At 48.7% G+C, this 18262-nt stretch overlaps 1 protein-coding gene and 1 long non-coding RNA gene across 4 annotated transcripts in view; one reads left to right on the plus strand and one right to left on the minus strand.

The window, feature by feature from the left end:
• LOC133356994 (porimin-like) overlaps positions 1 to 17882 on the plus strand; it is a 47214-nt gene extending 29332 nt beyond the window's left edge. The window contains exons 2-6 of one of the 3 annotated variants that reach the window (XM_061574739.1): positions 8400 to 8537; positions 9847 to 9945; positions 12836 to 12919; positions 13694 to 13870; positions 16799 to 17882. In XM_061574739.1, the coding sequence (XP_061430723.1) occupies positions 8400 to 8537; positions 9847 to 9945; positions 12836 to 12919; positions 13694 to 13848 (476 nt within the window). In that variant the 3' untranslated portion in view covers positions 13849 to 13870; positions 16799 to 17882. The remainder of the gene's footprint in view (positions 1 to 8399; positions 8538 to 9846; positions 9946 to 12835; positions 12920 to 13693; positions 13871 to 16798) is intronic. The other 2 variants (XM_061574737.1, XM_061574738.1) reach the window with 2 other exon arrangements.
• On the minus strand, positions 5545 to 12819 carry LOC133357003 (uncharacterized). Its single transcript, XR_009756922.1, has 4 exons — positions 12633 to 12819; positions 11578 to 11665; positions 8185 to 8255; positions 5545 to 5803 (listed from the first exon to the last, which is right to left on the minus strand). It is a non-coding gene; the product is annotated as an uncharacterized LOC133357003 (long non-coding RNA).
• Positions 17883 to 18262: the final 380 nt, after the last annotated feature.

The following is an 18262-nucleotide window of genomic DNA, read 5'->3' on the forward strand; positions in this document are numbered from 1 at the left end:
GTCTGGACCGGTCCTGGGCCTCCCCTAGGTCAACTTGGTCTCAAATGAGTACCTGGTGTGGTGGGTAAACATCGCCACTGGGGAGACAAAGGCGGGCGGGGCTTGGTGCTGGCCACTAACCCCCTTGTGTTCCGTGCCGGCCTTTATAGGTGCTACTCTCTATAACGGCACTTGTTCCCACAGTCGATTAAGGCTATACGGGGGATCTTTGTCTTCGTTGTTCACTTTGGGTTATTGGCTTCAGTTCACCACGAACGGTAATAACCCTGCCGGATTGAAGGCCTCGGCGTGCCGCGTCGATTGACGGTGTTTTGACTGTTCTTCGCCACGCTGGACCGTGTGGCATTCTTGCAGGGGTAGCGGGCATGGTCTGTGCCATCCTCTGACCAGCTACTCCACTGAACAGTGGTTAACGAAGGAAAATCATCTCAATTCTCTGCGGATCAACATGCCAACGTGAAAGCCATCTATTGTAATCTTTGTGTTCGCCAACACCTGGCAAATTCGTGCGTAAGTTTTACTTCGCAAATACGTACCGTCCAAAAAACCAGCGCGGTGGTTTGTGAACTAAGCTGTGAAAGCCTGCTGTGCTGCCACCTTGACAGCCGCAGTTCAGAGGGTTTTTTTAACGGTTTTACTTAACTTGAGTCCTCTGTTTGTCGTGGTCAAATCTTGTAATCAAAATTTCGTCCACTTCCCGTTGTCCAATCGATTCCACGTTTTGCACACGTACTCGGATCCGGTGACGATGCATGCCTGTATCAAAAAGCAATTTACATTTTGTATGGGCGCCTTATTATTTATATATATTTGTGTAGGTCAAAACGCCCTCGGTCCCTAAACTGTGGAATCGGCTCGCACAAGAAGCAGGCGCCGTGTGTCTCAGGCGCTATTGACGCACTTCTCGACTGGGAGTTAAACGAAGTTGTTAATAAAACCGTTGTTTAAAAACAACTTTTTTAAAGTTTTTTTCAGTGTTTCCGAAAAATCTTCATGCTCAACCTAATCGTTGCTTCCGAGAGCGGCGGATTTCGGGCTTGTTTTGTTTTACCCCCGCGCGGCACGTCTGATTTTACAGGAATTTATACAGCGCCTTAACCAAGGTGCTTTTACAGATAATTGGCAACGTTACTGCATCCGAATGCGATGGTGGAGATGAGGTTAATGGAATATAGGAGAGGAATCAATGGGGGGCGAATCTGTGATGCGTGACATCGGTGAAAGCGAAATAGATGACGGCAAACGATGATGCGGGGGGGGGGGGGGGATAAGTGGTAGCCATGTGTAAGTGTTGCTCCAGAGACACTTTGTAGAGGGCACGTCTTAATTATACACACGTGCCCTAACTACTAAACATCAACTCCTCGTACAGTCTATCTCGAGTACTTCCACTCGGTATATTATACGCCTCCTACGTAGCGTGCCTACCCTGGCTACGCTCCAGGTCCTCCGGCTATAATATCCTATGGAAGACCCAGGGGTCCACCACTGGCCTCACAGAGCTCCGGCCCTTAAAAGAGCGGCGAAGCTAGGGGTCTAGGGTCCTATTCTGGCAGGTCTTCTTGCTTCAACTGGTCGTCTTCAACTGCCTGGACCTCTCCAGAGGTCCGCCTTTATATACGTTTCTCAGCCGAGGTGCGGACCTCCGTGAGGGACGCGGGTGACCCCCAGAGTCCCTCACCGAGGGTCCGCATGTCTGCCGTTGCAGCCCAGTACATCCACAGCCCCCTCCGGCTGTTGGGAGTGTTTGCGAGGGATCGTAGGACCCCTCAACCCTCAACCGCTTCTGGGCTGTCTGTCGTTGCCTGCAAGTGCAGCCCATCCATGGTATAATAATTATTAGAATAATATAGAATTATTATTATAATTATTATTCTGAGTAATTCTGATTGTAAATGATGATGAATGGATTTAATGAATGGGGTGAATGAGTGATTGCCATGCAATGAGATGATTAACGAACAGTAGTAGTGGTTGTTATGAGGGGGAGATTAAAGGGGTCGTGGGGTGAGCTTAGGGGTAACGATAAGTGAGTTTTGAATGAGGAGCAGAAGCTTCATGGGCGAAGCTGACTGTTTAATCTGGCTGCCCGTGTGTGTGTGCGCGCACTGGCCCATTCGCGCGCTACGAAGCGTGAAACGTTATTCCTCCACTTGGGCCTGCGACCACGTTGTGTGCGTATCGTGTTCTCCCGTCGCTGCGTGCTTGGTGTTTTTATGAAATCGCGTGCAGCGTGACCCCAGGGCCCTTTGAGTGTTGCTTATGATGCACAAAAACTGGAGGCTCTCAATGCTGCTTGCTGGCTACTCATTTCTGGTGACTCTGCTGCTGCAGAGTGCGACGACGCAACGTTGCGCCGTGGTTTTATCAGCAAGCCTTGCGTGCCGGCGAGAAGTGACATTGCCACGTTGCAGGTGTTCACGAAAGAGCCCGGAGGAAATTAATTTTTCCCCATTTGAGTTTCTTTTTTTGGGGAAGTACTTTGCAACGTTATTGATTCGTTGGCTGATATACAAGTGGTGGTATCAGCCCTTTGCATCCGAAGTGTGTGAGGTATAAGAATAGGTTTTACCCTTTCTGGCAATAAACTAGTCTTAAGATATTCATATTATTGGTTCTTTCGGTAAAGTCGCGTAGAAGGGAAACAACACACTAATAAAAGGGGACGTACTTTAAAAGATGGATAATAAATTTGACGCAAGGCCGTCAGAAATCCAAACCTCCCAATAAACAAGGGCATCTCCATGCCGCCACCACCGCACGGGCTCATTTATAAGGATCTGACCGAGCAAGGAAGATCCTGGTTCCTCCTCGAATCGGATCTGGACACTCCATGAACAATGTTCGGGACACTTTCTCCATCGATGGAAACTTTACGAGAGTCCAGTTTGTGACTGCGATGGTGCGACATTTCAGACCGTCCATATTAGAAGTTTTTTTTGGGGTTAGATCGCGTGAATAATAATGTGCCGTTTTTAAACAGTCCACCACCCGGCACAGCCAAATTATTAAGGTTTATCACGTAAACAAAACATGCCAGACAGTACATCATGAGGCCTCCTTTGCCAGTACCAAAATATACTAATAGGGGTTTCCCCCTTTTTTCTGGCAACAAAACTGACACCTTTTTGCAAGGAATCGTGTTTACATTAACCACAATACTTGCAGTCAAATGCAAACAAAAAACATAACTCTGATAATTTATGCGTTGTCCTTGAAACTGATTGGTCCACACCAGAGACAGCTTTTCTTAGAGCCTAGTCTCATATGGTGTTCGACCAGATGACGCCAAAAGGCGTGTAAACATGATTCCTTGCAAAAGGTGTCAGTTTTGTTGCCAGAAAAAGGGGAAAAACCCTATTAAGTATGCCAGACAGTGTAAACATATCGTCAACGACTGCCGAATAGGATTATTCGACAGCGATCTCTAAAACAATTCCACGTGGCTTCACCTGAAGCAGTGGCAGAAGAAGAATTGGACGTTGAATTTTTTTTCTCAAGACCGCTACGGAGCATAAAAGAATGCGAATGAGCCGGGTGATACATTTCGAGCTTCTGTACCTAAAAAAACCACGATCGCCATATCACAATAGTTTGCTTAACTTGTTTTGAGAGAAGCGCACTCTTCACGCTCTATCAGCGATGTCTTCCCTGCGGCGTGACGCTCGCCACCTGGTTCTCCCTTGCCACAGCACTTCTGTGGCAGGCGTCTGAGCCGGAGGGGGGGGGGGGGTGAATGTGCGTTGTAGATTAACTCCAACCCGTTGGAAACAAAAAAAAAACAGTTTCCTTGTCGATTTTCCCATTTGCATCACGGTCGGTCGCAGAGTTTGCTGGAAATGGGGGGGGGAGGGGGGTGGCATTGTGCAGGAGACCAGAAGACGGGTAATGGGGGGGGGGGACATTTTTCTTCCTGAGGACTGAATAGGACTTTCTAAACTAAAACTACTGAACAATTTTTAAATCCTTTATATTAAGTTCGCTTGCTTGCTTGCGTGCTTGCGTGCTTGCTTGCTTGCTTACGACCGTGCAAATCTTTTGGTCGTTTTTTAACCCACTTCCCGTGATCCAATCGAGCTGACATTTTGCACACAGACTCGTTGTGCGAGACAATTAATGTTCGTGAAATTTTACAATCTTTAGGGAAAACAAATTATATATTTAATTACCAATTGCTTAATAATGGCAGACAATCATCTGACCCATAGGTGGCAGCCATCTCAAGCCAGAGGACGAGAGGACTCTAGCTGCCACGCATATAAAGGATTTAGAGTGAAAAACTTTGTTTTTACGGGTTATACTTATTCGTTTTACCAGGTCAGGGCCCCACTGAGCTACGTAGCTCTTCCTCAGAAGCGACCTGGCCGTCACAAATGATGGCTCCAACGTAGTGGTTCTTAAATTTTTATTTAAAGCTTTCGTGACTGCAGGGATACTTATTCTTGGTTCTTTTGGTAAAGTCACGTAGAAGGGAAACAATAAAATAATAAAAATATTATTTTGTTTCCCTTCTACGAGACTTTTTTATTGTTTCCCTTCTACGTGACTTTACCGAAAGAACCAAGAATATGAAGTGGTTTTTGTCGTCATCGCGTGGAACACTTCTGGCAGCCAATAAACACGCGCTTCGTTCTAAAACGCGGAGGGGGGGAAAACCCGGAGGGACCCGGAGGAAAAATCCACGTGACCAAGAGGGGAGAGAGAGAGACACGCAAACTCCAAATATGCAGCAGCAGGCGTCAAGGTCGGGATTTTGACCTCCCACGACCTTTCAACTGTCATTGTCCCTTCTCACTGCAGGAAACCCTTGCAATAACAGAAGTTTTCAGGCTATAAAAATGTCCCTCTGGTATCCATTCAGTGCAGCTAAAGATGCTCGCAGTGATGGGTAAATATTGTTTTTGGACGGCCTTGTGGCCATATGAAATTAAGTTGCGCGCCAAACCTCGCCCCCCCCTACCCCTGCCATAGAATTCCTGTCCAGGTAGCGATTTGTTGTCGGCATCCCCGGACACCTTTGATCTTTATCCTGATCGAAACTGCAGTTTGCATTGCATCGTCTACACGCTACACCGGGAATTTTTATCGGTGGGCTTTTGGCAACATTCCGCTGATCAACGTTGCATTCACAAGTTGTCGTGTTTTGCCTCATCTGTTGGCTCCGTGTCATTTTGTTGTGAAATGGGTTTTTACCGAGATTCTGGAAAAATGCGTGGTGCGAAAAAAATCAGTTCGGACGGACGTAGTTTAGTTGAGGAATTTTATTTGAGCACTTATGAGGTCGAAGGCACGTGGCCACGTAGCTGGGATTATAAGCGTAGCATCGTGTTGTGACAGCAGTCCAGTACGGAAGGTAGGTAGAGTCCTTGCGATACAGAAGTTCAACAATATTCACAGCCAGGATCAAGCAACTGAGCACACTGAGTGGCTGGCATGTGACCCATCCGGCTTTATGAGCTGGTGTGTGTCGGAAAGGTCCTGATGCATTCGGTGCACAGATTAAAATCTGAAGAGATGTGAGGTTTTTAAAATATGTCTGACAGAATGGAACATTGAGTGATACGATCAAATACGTTTTTTGTAAGTCCAATTCTCATGGTTACTGTATAGTGATCTGTGACCTCTCCAGCATGAGGGGCTTTCCTCGAGAAAACTATGCCAAGGAGTAACGATGTTGCTGCCAGCAGACCTGGGTGGATGACGACTTTTGGTGGTGGTCATCACGGCTGCTTGAGCGTTCCCACGAACAGCCGGCCGTAGTTTTACCCATAGCGAGTCCTTGTTTAACGCGGTCGATGCGTTCCTGAAAAGTGCCGCGTTACGCGTAAACCATTTTATACTCTTGGGTTCATTCGTATGATACACAGTATGATACACATTAGGGTGGGTAGAATAATACATAGTGTTATATTAAAATGGATAAGGCAGCAACTGCAGCAGCAGCAGCAAGTGCAGCAGCAGCAGCAAGTGCAGCAGCAGCAGCAAGTGCAGCAGCAGCAGCAAGTGCAGCAGCAGCAGAAACTGCAGCAGCAGCAGCAACTGCAGCAGCAGCAGCAACTGCTGTAGCAGCAGCAACTGCTGTAGCAGCAGCAACTGCAGCTCCCTTTGATGCTGTTAATCCTGCATAATGCACATGCATATGCAGTACTAATCACATTCCTGCATTTCCCATAAATATGCTAAATTCCTTTTGATATGCAAATTCCTTTGTCAATGCGCCCAGCTTATATATATGCTCCAAGCTCGTGTGCTGTTTCATTCAGTCACGTAGAAGGGAAATAATAAAATAATAAAAATAAAACATAATTAAATAATTCTCACGACGTTTCGGCCACAACGCAAGCAGCCGTCCTCAGGTGAAGAACAGGTCTGTCGGGAAGACAGCGTTCCAGATGACCGCAGAAGCGCATCTGAAAGCGCGCGATGCAGTGACCATCTTTGTTCGATCGCCAAAAGCCGCTGCGAGGATGACCGGAGTTTGTGATGATTGTTTATGCGCCTTGACGAAATCGGCGAGGTATCGTGGTTCATTTGTGGCGAGCACTTTGTGTGTAATGAGTGAGACTTGACAATGGATTCGTTGAGCGACCGGAAGCCAACGCAGCTCGGAGCGCACTTGACGGACACGGTCGGATTTTGAAGTGCCCGTCACGACACCGTGCCAACGAATTTTGTACACGCTGCAGCTTGGTAATGTTTTTGGCAGGTGTCCCGTCGAAAGGAGTTGCAATAATCGAGCCTAATCGATATATTACGCTGCACGCCACCGTGTTGGGTGGTGTCAGTTAAGCGAGGGTAATTGGCATTTGTGAGGAAATGTAGAGTAGCTAGAGGAAACAACAAGATGTAAAATCTTCTTGGTTTTTTAGGTAAAGTCACGTAGAAGGGAAATAAAATAATAAAAATAAAACATAATAAATAATATTTTATTATTTTTTATATTTAGTATTTTATAATATTTTATTATGTTTTATTTTTATTATTTTATTTCCCTTCTACGTGACTTTACCGAAAGAACCAAGAAGATGAATCCCTGCAGTCACGAAAGCTTTAAATTGAAATTTAAGATGTAAAATGTACACATCACTGACCGTCATTAAGTAAAGTATTGCCTCGTTATTCACGAACTTTCAATCTGCGATTTTGGCTATTCGCGAATCACATCTGTAACTCACGACTGCATCGAGAGCGAGGTAAATTGATGAGAGAAAAGTAAGTTAATAAAAAAAACTGATTGAATTTATTTTTATTTTACGTTTCGGATAACCAATTTGTTTTATTGCCGTTATTATAATTTTCACGTATTTAATATCTTATTTACGTATTTATTTTAGGTTGATTCATACAAAAATGTAGGTTTTTTTTAAAGCCCGTGCACTATGAATTTACACGTGCTGATAATAAGCCACTTCGTTGAGCTATCATTTGTGATGGCCAGGTCACTTCTGGCTATCACATGATAAGGCTCAGTGGTAAAATAAAAAATATTAAAGTTTTTTTTGTATTTTGGATCAACTTTAGGAGAGTTATCAAGACTGCGCCCCCCCTGATTACGACATTCCTTTTCAACGCTGTAGGTTATTTGATTAGCCATTTTCAGTGACCCCTGGGTGTGATGCAAATGAGACTTATACAGGTAGAAACAACAGTTCCACACTGCCCACCAGAGATTATTTGTCTGTCTGTCGTGCATAGCCACGCCCTCTATATATTTCATAGAAGAGCGCTTCGGGCGGGCTCATCACCACGTGACGCGCCGCCCCACACAGCTTGCGCCGCGTGACACGGATCGCACGAATGCGCTGTCCAACCAAGTTCCTACCTTTCGATTTAAAGCTTTCGTGACTGCAGGGATTCATCTTCTTGGTTCTTTCGGTAAGTCACGTAGAAGGTGAAGACCAGGTCTGTCGGGGAGACGGCGTCTGTCTCCCCGACAGACCTGGTCTTCACCTGAGGACGGCTGCTTGCGTTGTGGCCGAAACGTCGTGAGAATTATTTTATTATGTTTTATTTTTGTTTTATTTCATTATATCACTTCTACGTGACTTTACCGAAATAACCAAAGAGTGTGAATCCTTGCAGTCACGAAAGCTTCAAATCGAAATTTAATTATGTTTTATTTTTATTAATTTATTACTTCCCTTCTACGTGACTTTACCGAAAGAACCAAGAAGAAGTTCCTACCTGCCCACTCCGAAGGAACGTGTTCCTGGTCTCTTGATTTCTGCTGTACACCCGTGAAAACTCCCGGGCATCTGTGGGAAAAAGAGCTTCGTAGCTCATCGGATTCTTCCGGTATAAAAAAAGTTCCTATTTCTGATCCCTCTCGCCTGGTTCGCGTTCGACCTCCGTCGGAAAGCGTCTTAACCACCAACTCTTGTCGTGAACCCCCACGCCAGATTCCCATGGAGATGGAGCGGGACCAGGTGCATTGCCGTCAGTCTCTCCTGCCACGACGGCCAATGCCTCGACTGCGATCGCCCCCAACGTCACCGCTGCGCCCACCACAGCGAACGGCACGCTGACGCCACCCACAGGTGAACGTGCGGGGTGGTGGGGGTGGTGGTGGGCACTGATGCGGCAGCATGGGGCAGAGGTCGCAAACGGGTTTTGATTCCTTACCCGTACTCGGCCGCACCAGGGTCGCAAACGGGTACCCGTACCCTACCCGATACCCGGCTGCCCGTACCAGAAAGCTTCAAATCAAGATTGATACATTTGTTTACTTCTCAGAACCATGTTGTGTCAGGCAAAGAGGGTACTCTGAAACAATTCAAGAAAGTACCCTACAGTAGCCCAAAAAAGGTTGAACCACCGGTGGTAGAGCATCTCTATTTCCTATTGCATTTGAAGAACTGAAAATGTTATGTATGGATGCATGTTGAACGTCTTTCGCGCCGTACGTAGCCAACTGCTGATCCGAGGTTCGGGGGAAAGATGACAAAACTAAACACAAAAAGCAGTTCTCAAGAAATGAGTTTTCACTCGAGATTTAAAAAAAAAGTGCACAGCTCCAGCGGCTTCCTAATATCGGAAGGAAGAGCGTTCCAGACGGCCGTAGAAGCGTGTCTGAAAGCGCGCGATGCGGTGACCATTATCTTTTTTCGATGATTAGCCAGAACCTGCTGCTGCTGCGAGGATGACCGGAGTTTGCGTGACGAGATGAGCGAGGTATTGTGGTTCATTTGTGGCTCGCATTTTGTGTGCAATGAGTGCGAACTGCTAACGTATTCGCTCGGCAAATGGAAACCAATGCAGCTCCAGGGAGCACTGGACGGACACGGTCGGATCTTGCAATACCCGTCACAAAGACTTTTGTACACGCTGAAGCTTATAATTAACTGTGTGGCAAGTTTGGTAATCAATTCGATGGCATCAGGAGTTTATTGATGTATAGTGTTTGTGTAGCGAGTTGGGTAGGGGTGTGGAGGTAGGGGATGGCGATGGATAGAGGGTAGGGGATAAGGCGTGTGGGGTCAACGAGTTTGGGGGTAAAGGAGGGTGGGGGGGATACAGAGTTGAGAATGGGGTGTGTGGGTAGAGGGTGGGTGTGGGGCATGGGGGTAGAGAGTTGAGGATATGTTGTGAGTGTTGTGAGTGTGGGGAATGGGGGTGCCGCGTGTATGAAGATATGCCGTGGGGGGGGGGTAGGGGTTTGGGGTGTGGGGGTAGAGTTGGCAGTTGAGAGGTTGGGTTGGAGCATTGTGGATAGGGTGTGGGCTCGTGGTGTGGGAATAGCGAGTTGGCAGTAGACGCTGCGTTGAGGGTGTAGTGTGGGGGGTAGAGGACGCGTCTGAACGACGTTACTGTTCCCCCCCCGCCCCCCGTTGTTCTCTCGCCTCTCAGCAGCAAACGTAACGCAGAGTGCGAAGCCCTCTCCTGCGAACAGCACCGTGCCGCCCAGCTCTGCCGGCCCACACAATGCCAGCACAGCCGCGTCCAGCGGTAACACACACCGCACACACACCGCACACACACCGCACACACACCGCACACACAACGCGCACAACGCGCACAACGCGCACAACGCGCACAACGCGCACAACGCGCACAACGCGCACAACGCGCACACACCGCACACAACGCACACAACGCACACAACGCACACAACGCACACACCGCGCACACCGCGCACACCGCGCACACCGCGCACACAACGCACACACAACGCACACACACCGCACATACCGCAGGGGACCCAGAAAATAATTTGGTGTTTTGCACGTGAGGGCCACAGGACCACGAAGGGTTTATTTTCTCACTCTATTTTCCAGAACAATGCCAGGCAGGCTAGGAGTAGGGATTTGTCATTGTAATGCACGACCACGAGAGTGCAAGATATGCATATCCATAATAAACTAATATTATTGTAGCCTGTATTCTTAAGGACTGGCTGTCCTTCAGGACATCTGGTAACCCTAACCACTATTCGCACTCTTTTTGCACCCCACAACACACACACACACCCCACCCCACACACACACATACACTACGGCATGCACACAGCACCGCACCAACAACAACAGCTGGCATTCGCCGCAAAGTATCGGTGATGTCACCGCGGTGTTTGTGCCAGGCCACGTGAATTGTCGAAGGCTTGCTGATAGGACGTCACGGGACAGACATGTGCTATGGATTGGCTGACTGATATGACGAGCAGATGCACCACCTGTGCCCCCCACTGTGCCAACTTTCTGTGTTTTATCTGCCTGGCGCTCAGCTTATTGTTGTGAGCATCGCTCCACTGCCCTCTGCTGTTGTTGGAGGGCGACTGCATTCAACTGCCAATTGGCGTCCTTCACGAGCCTCCTCCATAGAGGCCAAACTTGACACCGCTGGTACCAGTCTTCGGCAAGTCTCACTCGGCTCCACATCTTCCTGTACCGCATCGGTCCATCTCCTCTCCAGCCCGTGCTGTGCCCGTTTAGCCCCCTCTATGCGGGCAAACAGAAGCTGCTTGGGCATGCTGTGGCTGGGCATACGGGCTACGTGACCCACCCAACGTACACCACCACTCAGAATCGCGAGAACAAAATAAGGCGAAATAGATTTGTTTAACACGTAGGCTTTCGCGACCAATATTATTCATAATCAACGTTTTTGGGTTTAGATCGCGTTTATTTATAAATGTGTCGTAACCCTCCACCACCCGACACGGCCAATCAGTAAAAAATGTGTCACGTTGACAAAGACAAATAGTTCACTGCTTTAGCCCACCGGTGTGTTGAAGCCATTCTGGCGAATTGCCCGATGATGCTGGATGCAATTACCAGCGACACGTCGTACTCAAATTGTAAATGTTGTGGCTTCAACACACCGGTGGGCTAAAGCAGTGAACTATTTGTCTTTGTCAACGTGACACATTTTTACTGATTGGCCGTGTTGGGTGGTGGAGGGTTACGACACATTTATAAATAAACGCGATCTAAACCCAACAACGTTGATTATGAAATAGATTTGGCGTGCCAAAATAATTCCCCGAACAGTGCTCCAGACTATCCCGGCTTAAATAGTCGATTACTCTACCCGATTTATAATTTTGATTACTCGACGAATCTGATTACACGCAAGTCTCACCTCTGTTTTCCCCGTGTGCGCCTCTGGATGGGAGGTGATGGGTAGGGCTTGAGGATGTCGACAGTCGGTCGTGTCGCGCTGGACATCCCTCGGGAGACGAAACAAAAAAACTATCAAACTTTGTTTATTTTATTTTGCCACGTAAGGCCCACTGAGCCATGTAGATCTTTCAGAAGCGACCTGGCTATCACAAATGATAACCCAACGAGAAGTGGCTTATTGTCACGTGGAAACATATATAGCAGCCAAAAACTCTTACATCCGTAATGTTGATTCTAAAAAATGGAGGAAAAAACCAGAGGACCCAGAGAAAAATCCACACGACCATGGGAGAAAGACACAAACTCCAAATATACAGCAGCAGCCGTCAGGGTCGGGATCGAACCCACGAGCTTCTGTATACCAGGCGAGGTAGTTAACATCTCCTAGCCACCGTGATGATGATGAGAGAGACACGCAAACTTCAAATATACAGCAGCAGGCGTAAGGGTCTACGTGACTTTACCGAAAAAACCTAAGAGTATGAATCCTTGCAGTCACGAAAGCTTCAAATCTGGAAGTAAGGGTCGGGATCGAACCCACGACCTCCTGTGCACCAGGCGAGGTAGTTAACATCTCCTAGCCACCGTGATGATGATGAGAGAGACACGCAAACTCCAAATATACAGCAGCAGGCGTCCGGGTCGGGATCGAACCCACGACCTCCTGCGTTCCAGGCTTGGGTAGCCAAGATTTACAAGCCACCGCAGCGCCCGACCGTAGGATCTGCCTTGGTAATCGAAGACGAAGGGAGTCTATTCGATAATTTTCGGGCCATTTGATCGACGTCGGTGTCCCCAGCTCTTCCTTGAGACTCGGCGAGGCACTCTCCCTCGTGAGGTGGATCGCGCAGTACACTTGGGGTGTCGTTTGTATGCACTGTGAGGCCTGTTTGTGTATGCAACACAAGCTGCAATCTGGAATCCTAGCCGCTCTCGGTGGTATAACACGGCCATTCTGAGTCCTTGGGAACCACTCGGCTATCCTTAAAAACCCGCCTCCTTTTATGTACGTACCTTGAACTTGCTTCGCACCGTACGTGACCGTGCTAATCGGAGGATGGGTGTGTGGGTGGGTGAGAGTGTGTGGGTGAGAGTGTGTGGGTGAGTGACTGTACGTTGAACTTCTTTTGCACCATACGTAGCCACCCGTGCTAATCGGAGGATGTCTAATCCCTTGTGGTGTCCGCGATGCCGGACCTTGTCTGACTCCTCCACAGTGACGCCCAACAACGCCACCAATGGCACGACGTCTAGCCCCGCGGCCTTCTCCACCGCCCCCGCCCACGCCTCATCCACGGCCTGTGAGTACGCACGGCGTCACGTCCGCCGGCGAGCTCGCGATGCGTAGAGACGCTTGATGCTGTGACGAAGCGGAGGCTAACAGCAGGCGTTTAATGGGTGCTGGCGAGTCGTGCTAGTTGATGCGTGTGTGTAGCTGGCGATGGGTGTGGCACCATCGAGCGGGCAGGTGGCAAGATGTTAACTCCTTCGCCTGCGATGCCGGAGGGCGTGGGTTCGATCCCGACTACTGACGCCTGCTGCTGTAGAATTTGCATGTGTGTGGTGCGAATAGAGGTGCTTGTGGGGAGTGTAACTAGAAACTGGTGCGAGTTAAGTCGTGCTATGAACTCAACGACTGAGTTAGATTCCCGCTCCAAGCCGATAACAGAGGTGAATATTTATACCAGTCCTGGGCCACCTAGTTCTGGTTGACTCGAGGGAGTTGGGTGGGTGCTGGCCCACCCACCCACCCCTCGTAGGTGCTCCTCGCATCACAGCACTTGCCCCAATAGTCTGTTAAGGCTACACGGGGGATATTTGTCTCTGTGCCTGTGCATGTGTTAGCCGGTTGGTGTGGGGTTCCACCGAGGTGAGTTGGTGGAGCGAGTCTGAGCACGTGGGTGCGTGTGTTCCCGCGCGCGCGTGTGTGTGTGTGCTCGCGCGTTGCTGGCCACCCACCCCCCTTGTGTACCGTGCCGGCCTTTGTAGGTGCTCCTCGCAAATATCACTTGCCCCAACAGTCTGTTAAGGCTACACGGGGGATCTTTGTCTTTGTTGCGTGTGTGTGCGTGTAGCGGCCGCGGGCGTCGTGCCGTCGGACGGGTCTGTCCGCTCGTTCGACGCCGTGAGCTTCGTGGGCGGCGTGGTGCTGGCCGTGGCGGTGCAGGCGCTGCTGTTCTTCGCCTTCAAGTACTTCCGTACGCGCAACCCGCGCTACCAGCACCTGTAAGTGGGGTCCGCGCCACCGCGAGGTTCGTCCCCACGGCTCGCCCTGCTTATTCTTCCTCCTCCTCCTGTCTGCGTGTGTGTGTGTGCGCGGGCTCGGGAAGAGACGGAATGATGTGGAGCTGAGCGGACTTTGGCCGATGTCCGGTACCAGTGGTGTCAAGATCGGCCTCTGCAGATGAGGCTCGTGAAGGACGCTGCTGCCTGGCAGTTGGAGGCAGTCGGTCGCTCTCCAGCAACGACGGAGGGCAGAGGAGGGACGCTCGGAACAACGAGCGGAGCGCCCAGGACGGTTAAAACGCAGCGAGTTGGCATAGGAAGGGGGGAACAGATGGCGCATCTGCCAGTCATCTCGGTCAACCCATGGCACTCCTGGGTCTGTCACGTGACCTGCCGGCGCACGTTTGACAATTCACGTGGCCTTTCAAAGTGCGCGCAGACTGGCACAAGTGCCGTGGTGACGTCACCGCCACTCGGTGACGAACGGCGGCTGTTGTACCTGCGGTGCACCTGCTGTGTTGTGCTTCTGTAACAAATCACTTTGTGTGGCGTCTCCGTTTTGTTCGGATGTCGCGTTTATTTGACTCGTCGCACGCGGCAAATAGTCGGTAATTTTTTAGCGGTCGGAAACTAAATGAGCGCGCGTGAATCGCAGAGCTGTCAATCCATACGGTTTGCCAGTATTCTTGTAGAGGGAAATTGAGTTTTCAGGTCCATACGGCGTACATCTGTTTCAATACGGACGATTTTCTTTTGTCTATTTGTTTTGTGCTTCTCCCTTGTGATGGGACTTTGTTAGGATCATGGGTGGAAAAAACCCGATTTTTCCAGCGGCAGGCATCGGGTTTTTCATTAATACAATTAAACCCGATTTCGGGGAATTAGAACCTGGTTTAATGAATACGAAACTCTGATAGGCTTAGGCTGCTTCCTCGTCGGTGCTGCTATCGTACTCGTGGCCATCGGGCACGGGATAGTCGTAGAATGCAGAGGTGGGACAAAGTCATTGTTATGCAAGTCCAAGTCGAGTCTCAAGTCATCAAATTCATGACTCGAGTCTGACTCGAGTCCAAGTCACATGACTCGAGTCCACACCTCTGGTAGAATGCAGCGGGCAGGTTGGTCTTGATGAACACGAGCTTCTCCTCCACACTCGTGGGCGCCAGTGAGTTCCTTAGCTTGGAATGGATGAAGCCCATCGTTGAGAAGTTGGCGAAGTGCGGTTCTGCAATTAGAACCGATTAAACCGGATTTCTCCCAATCTCAGATGATCGGGTTTAATATAAAAAGACAATTAAACCCGATTGTAAAAAACCCCGACTGTGCCACCCTTGGTATGGATCAACGTTGAGATTCGTAAGGGGCACGGAGGTGACCAATAAGGTCTGAATCGGTCTGTAATAAGGTAGGGCGCTGATAAGGGGTTGACGGGTACGGGATCGCGAATGGGTGGACAAAAAAAACTACAAACAAATGAAAGCAAGAGGTGGCCAGAAGAGAAAATGAGGTGCCTGTCCCAGTAATCTCCTATGTTTTGGTTTACTAGGGGACCTAGAGATGGGGATTTAAGAGAAGGGGTGGCAGGAACAGAGCTGTAAATGTGCAGCAAGGGTAGTCTATAAAAATGTGGAGCAGCAAAGTCGAAATGTGTTTTCTTATCAAATGGCATTGTAAATTGTGTATCTAAAAATGCTGTCTAATGTTGTACAGCTATAAGTGTTGTCGGAGGTAAGTTGGATGTATCCAGTAGGTGGTGCTAAGCGGGGGTTCTAGTTGTCAGGATTAGCCCTTGGCCGCGCCTCCGATTTTAGCACGGTTGACTACGTACGGTGCGAGAGAAGTTCTAGACACATGCATACACTCATCCACTCACATAGCCACTCACCCCACCACCCAATATAACCAATGAGTAAGGGTTGTCACGTAAACACAACGTGCAAATTGGTTACTAGTTCAGCATGAACCGGTTTGTGTTGGAGTGTAAACCCACTACAACATTTACAATTTGTGATGTTTCACAACTACAACCAGTATCATGAGACGTACAGCCAGAGTCCAACACAGCGGTGCGTGGCTGAGCTAGTAACAAATTGGGGGACGTTGTCTTTACGTGACAAACTTTACTTAATTGTGGCAGGGTAGTGGCGGTTTTAACGACACATTTATATTTACGCGATCTAAAACAAAAACCTCGAGTTTCCATTGCGGTGATTTTAGCACAGGGCGTGAACTCGTAGCTTAGGTTTGCCGCGGCACGGTGATGCTGAATCGCACGATTTAAATGTCCACTATAAATGTCTTGTTCGTTTTGCAAAATATCGTGACGGGCATTGTATTTCTATATTTTAATATTCTGTCTCTGGTCAATAAATATATGTGAAATGACAAACTCCCTAATTAAGGTAGTAAATAAATGGCTATTATCTTTTAAATGTGTGCTTGGTAGAATGTTTGCCAGAACAGTTGACGGCGGGGGGATTATTACGTGACCTCAGCATTTTCGTAGTCGGTTTAATTAATTTTAGCTTACCTGGCGGCATGTTGTTTTTTAGGCATGCTTTTATTAGCGTCATAAGTTGCAACGAGATTCGGAAGACTTGCACCGGTCGTACGTTGATCGAACTGCAGTTTTAAGAGCTTTTAAATCGCCTTTATTCGTTAACAGCGCAGCAAAGCAACTCTTAACACGGTAAAATAAAAATTTACCGTACAAAGTTACTTTAACCGATAATTGCGACAATCGCCATGCTGTAAAATTTGACGTGGGCGTCACGTGATTTTAAAAGTGATGCGAAAAGTTTATTGTTGTGGCGACTGACGGTATCGTGAAGTTTGATTTACGTCTCGAATAACGACCGATTGATGATATTTGGCGGACAGCCGAGGGGTGTGAACGTGCGGGTTTTGCTCTGTAACGAGACCCCCCCGATTAAACTTTCTTTTTTTGTCTCCAGGGGAGACACGGACGCCATCATCTGAGACGACGGACACTCAAGTCTGCGGAGATGCTCCTTGTCCTCCCCCGTGTCTCCTCCTCCTCAACCCTCCCCGTCACACACCCTGCGATGGCACCCCTGGGTTTAATTGTGCCACCCCCTACGATGTCACGCCTTACCGCTGCGGATAATTGTGCCACCCCCCCCCTACCATCACACGCCTTGCGATGGCACCGCTGGGATTAATTGTGCCACCCCCCCTACTATCACATGCCTTGCGATGGCACCGCTGGGGTTAATTGAGCCCACCCCCTACCATCACATGCCTTGCGATGGCACCCCTGGGATTAATTGTGCCACCCCCCTACTATCACATGCCTTGCGATGGCACCGCTGCGGTTAATTTTGCCATCCCCTACCATCACACACCTTGGGATGGCACCGCTGGGGTTAATTGTGCCATCCCCTACCATCACACGCCTTGCGATGGCGCCGCTGCGGTTAATTGTGCCATCCCCTACCATCACACGCCTTGCGATGGCACCGCTGGGATTAATTGAGCCCACCCCCTACCATCACACGCCTTGGGTTGGTGCTGTTGGGGTTAATTGTGCCATCCCCTACTATCACACGCCCTGCGATGGCACCGCTGCGGTTAATTGTGTTACCGTGGGGAAAACTGTAGTACTCCTCAAAACCGTTCACAAATCATTGGGCTCTGTTCTTTTACTTCAGGTGATTTTTTTTTCTCTCTCCAACGAGATTAACGTTGGTCTTTACTAAGCAATGAAATAATGTTGATGTAGCCGCATAAAAGAAAAAAATCGGTGCCAACGGCACCTTGAAATTTGCTTTGGGATTCGCCTTAAGAATTTGCTGCGCGCGTCGATTTGATTGTCGTAAATTAGGCGGTCGCTTTGGATTCTGCTGTTCTATTTCTTTATTTTCTCCGAAGCAAACTTTTTTTGGGGGAGATGGGATTATGCGGGATATACTTTATGCAAAAAAAAATAATCGCGAGTGAAAATCATAATCGTATCGTTACCAGAGATTGTTTTTTTTCCTTCCAAAGACTTAAATAAAAAATAATGTATTTAAACAATTACTTGCCGTTGATTTGTGATACTGTCGTGATGTATTGAGTAGGTGAGTGACTATCTGAGTGGGTGACTGTGAGTCTGTGTGTATGTTGAACTTCTTTTGCACCGTACATAGCCAGCCGTGCTAATCGGAGATGGGCGAGTGTGTGTGGGTGAGTGACTACGTGAGTCTGTGTCGGCATGATTGCGTTGTGCGTCGGTGTTTCTTTTGTCGCTGGCATTGTCGGCACAAGCTCCGATTTTTTTTTCCTGCACGGTTTCCATGCCGCAGCCTTGCTTCCCCCCCCCCCCCAATCTGTGAAAACGTGTGGGGTTGGGGGCAGCTTGAGCGCTGCTGCGTTCAAAATCAGCAGTGTCTGTGGCACTGGTCATCCACAAGGGG

The sequence above is a fragment of the Lethenteron reissneri genome, chromosome 56, assembly GCF_015708825.2.
Source record: "Lethenteron reissneri isolate LAM-NWPU_2019-01 chromosome 56, ASM1570882v1, whole genome shotgun sequence".
In the NCBI taxonomy this organism is placed as follows: domain Eukaryota; kingdom Metazoa; phylum Chordata; class Hyperoartia; order Petromyzontiformes; family Petromyzontidae; genus Lethenteron; species Lethenteron reissneri.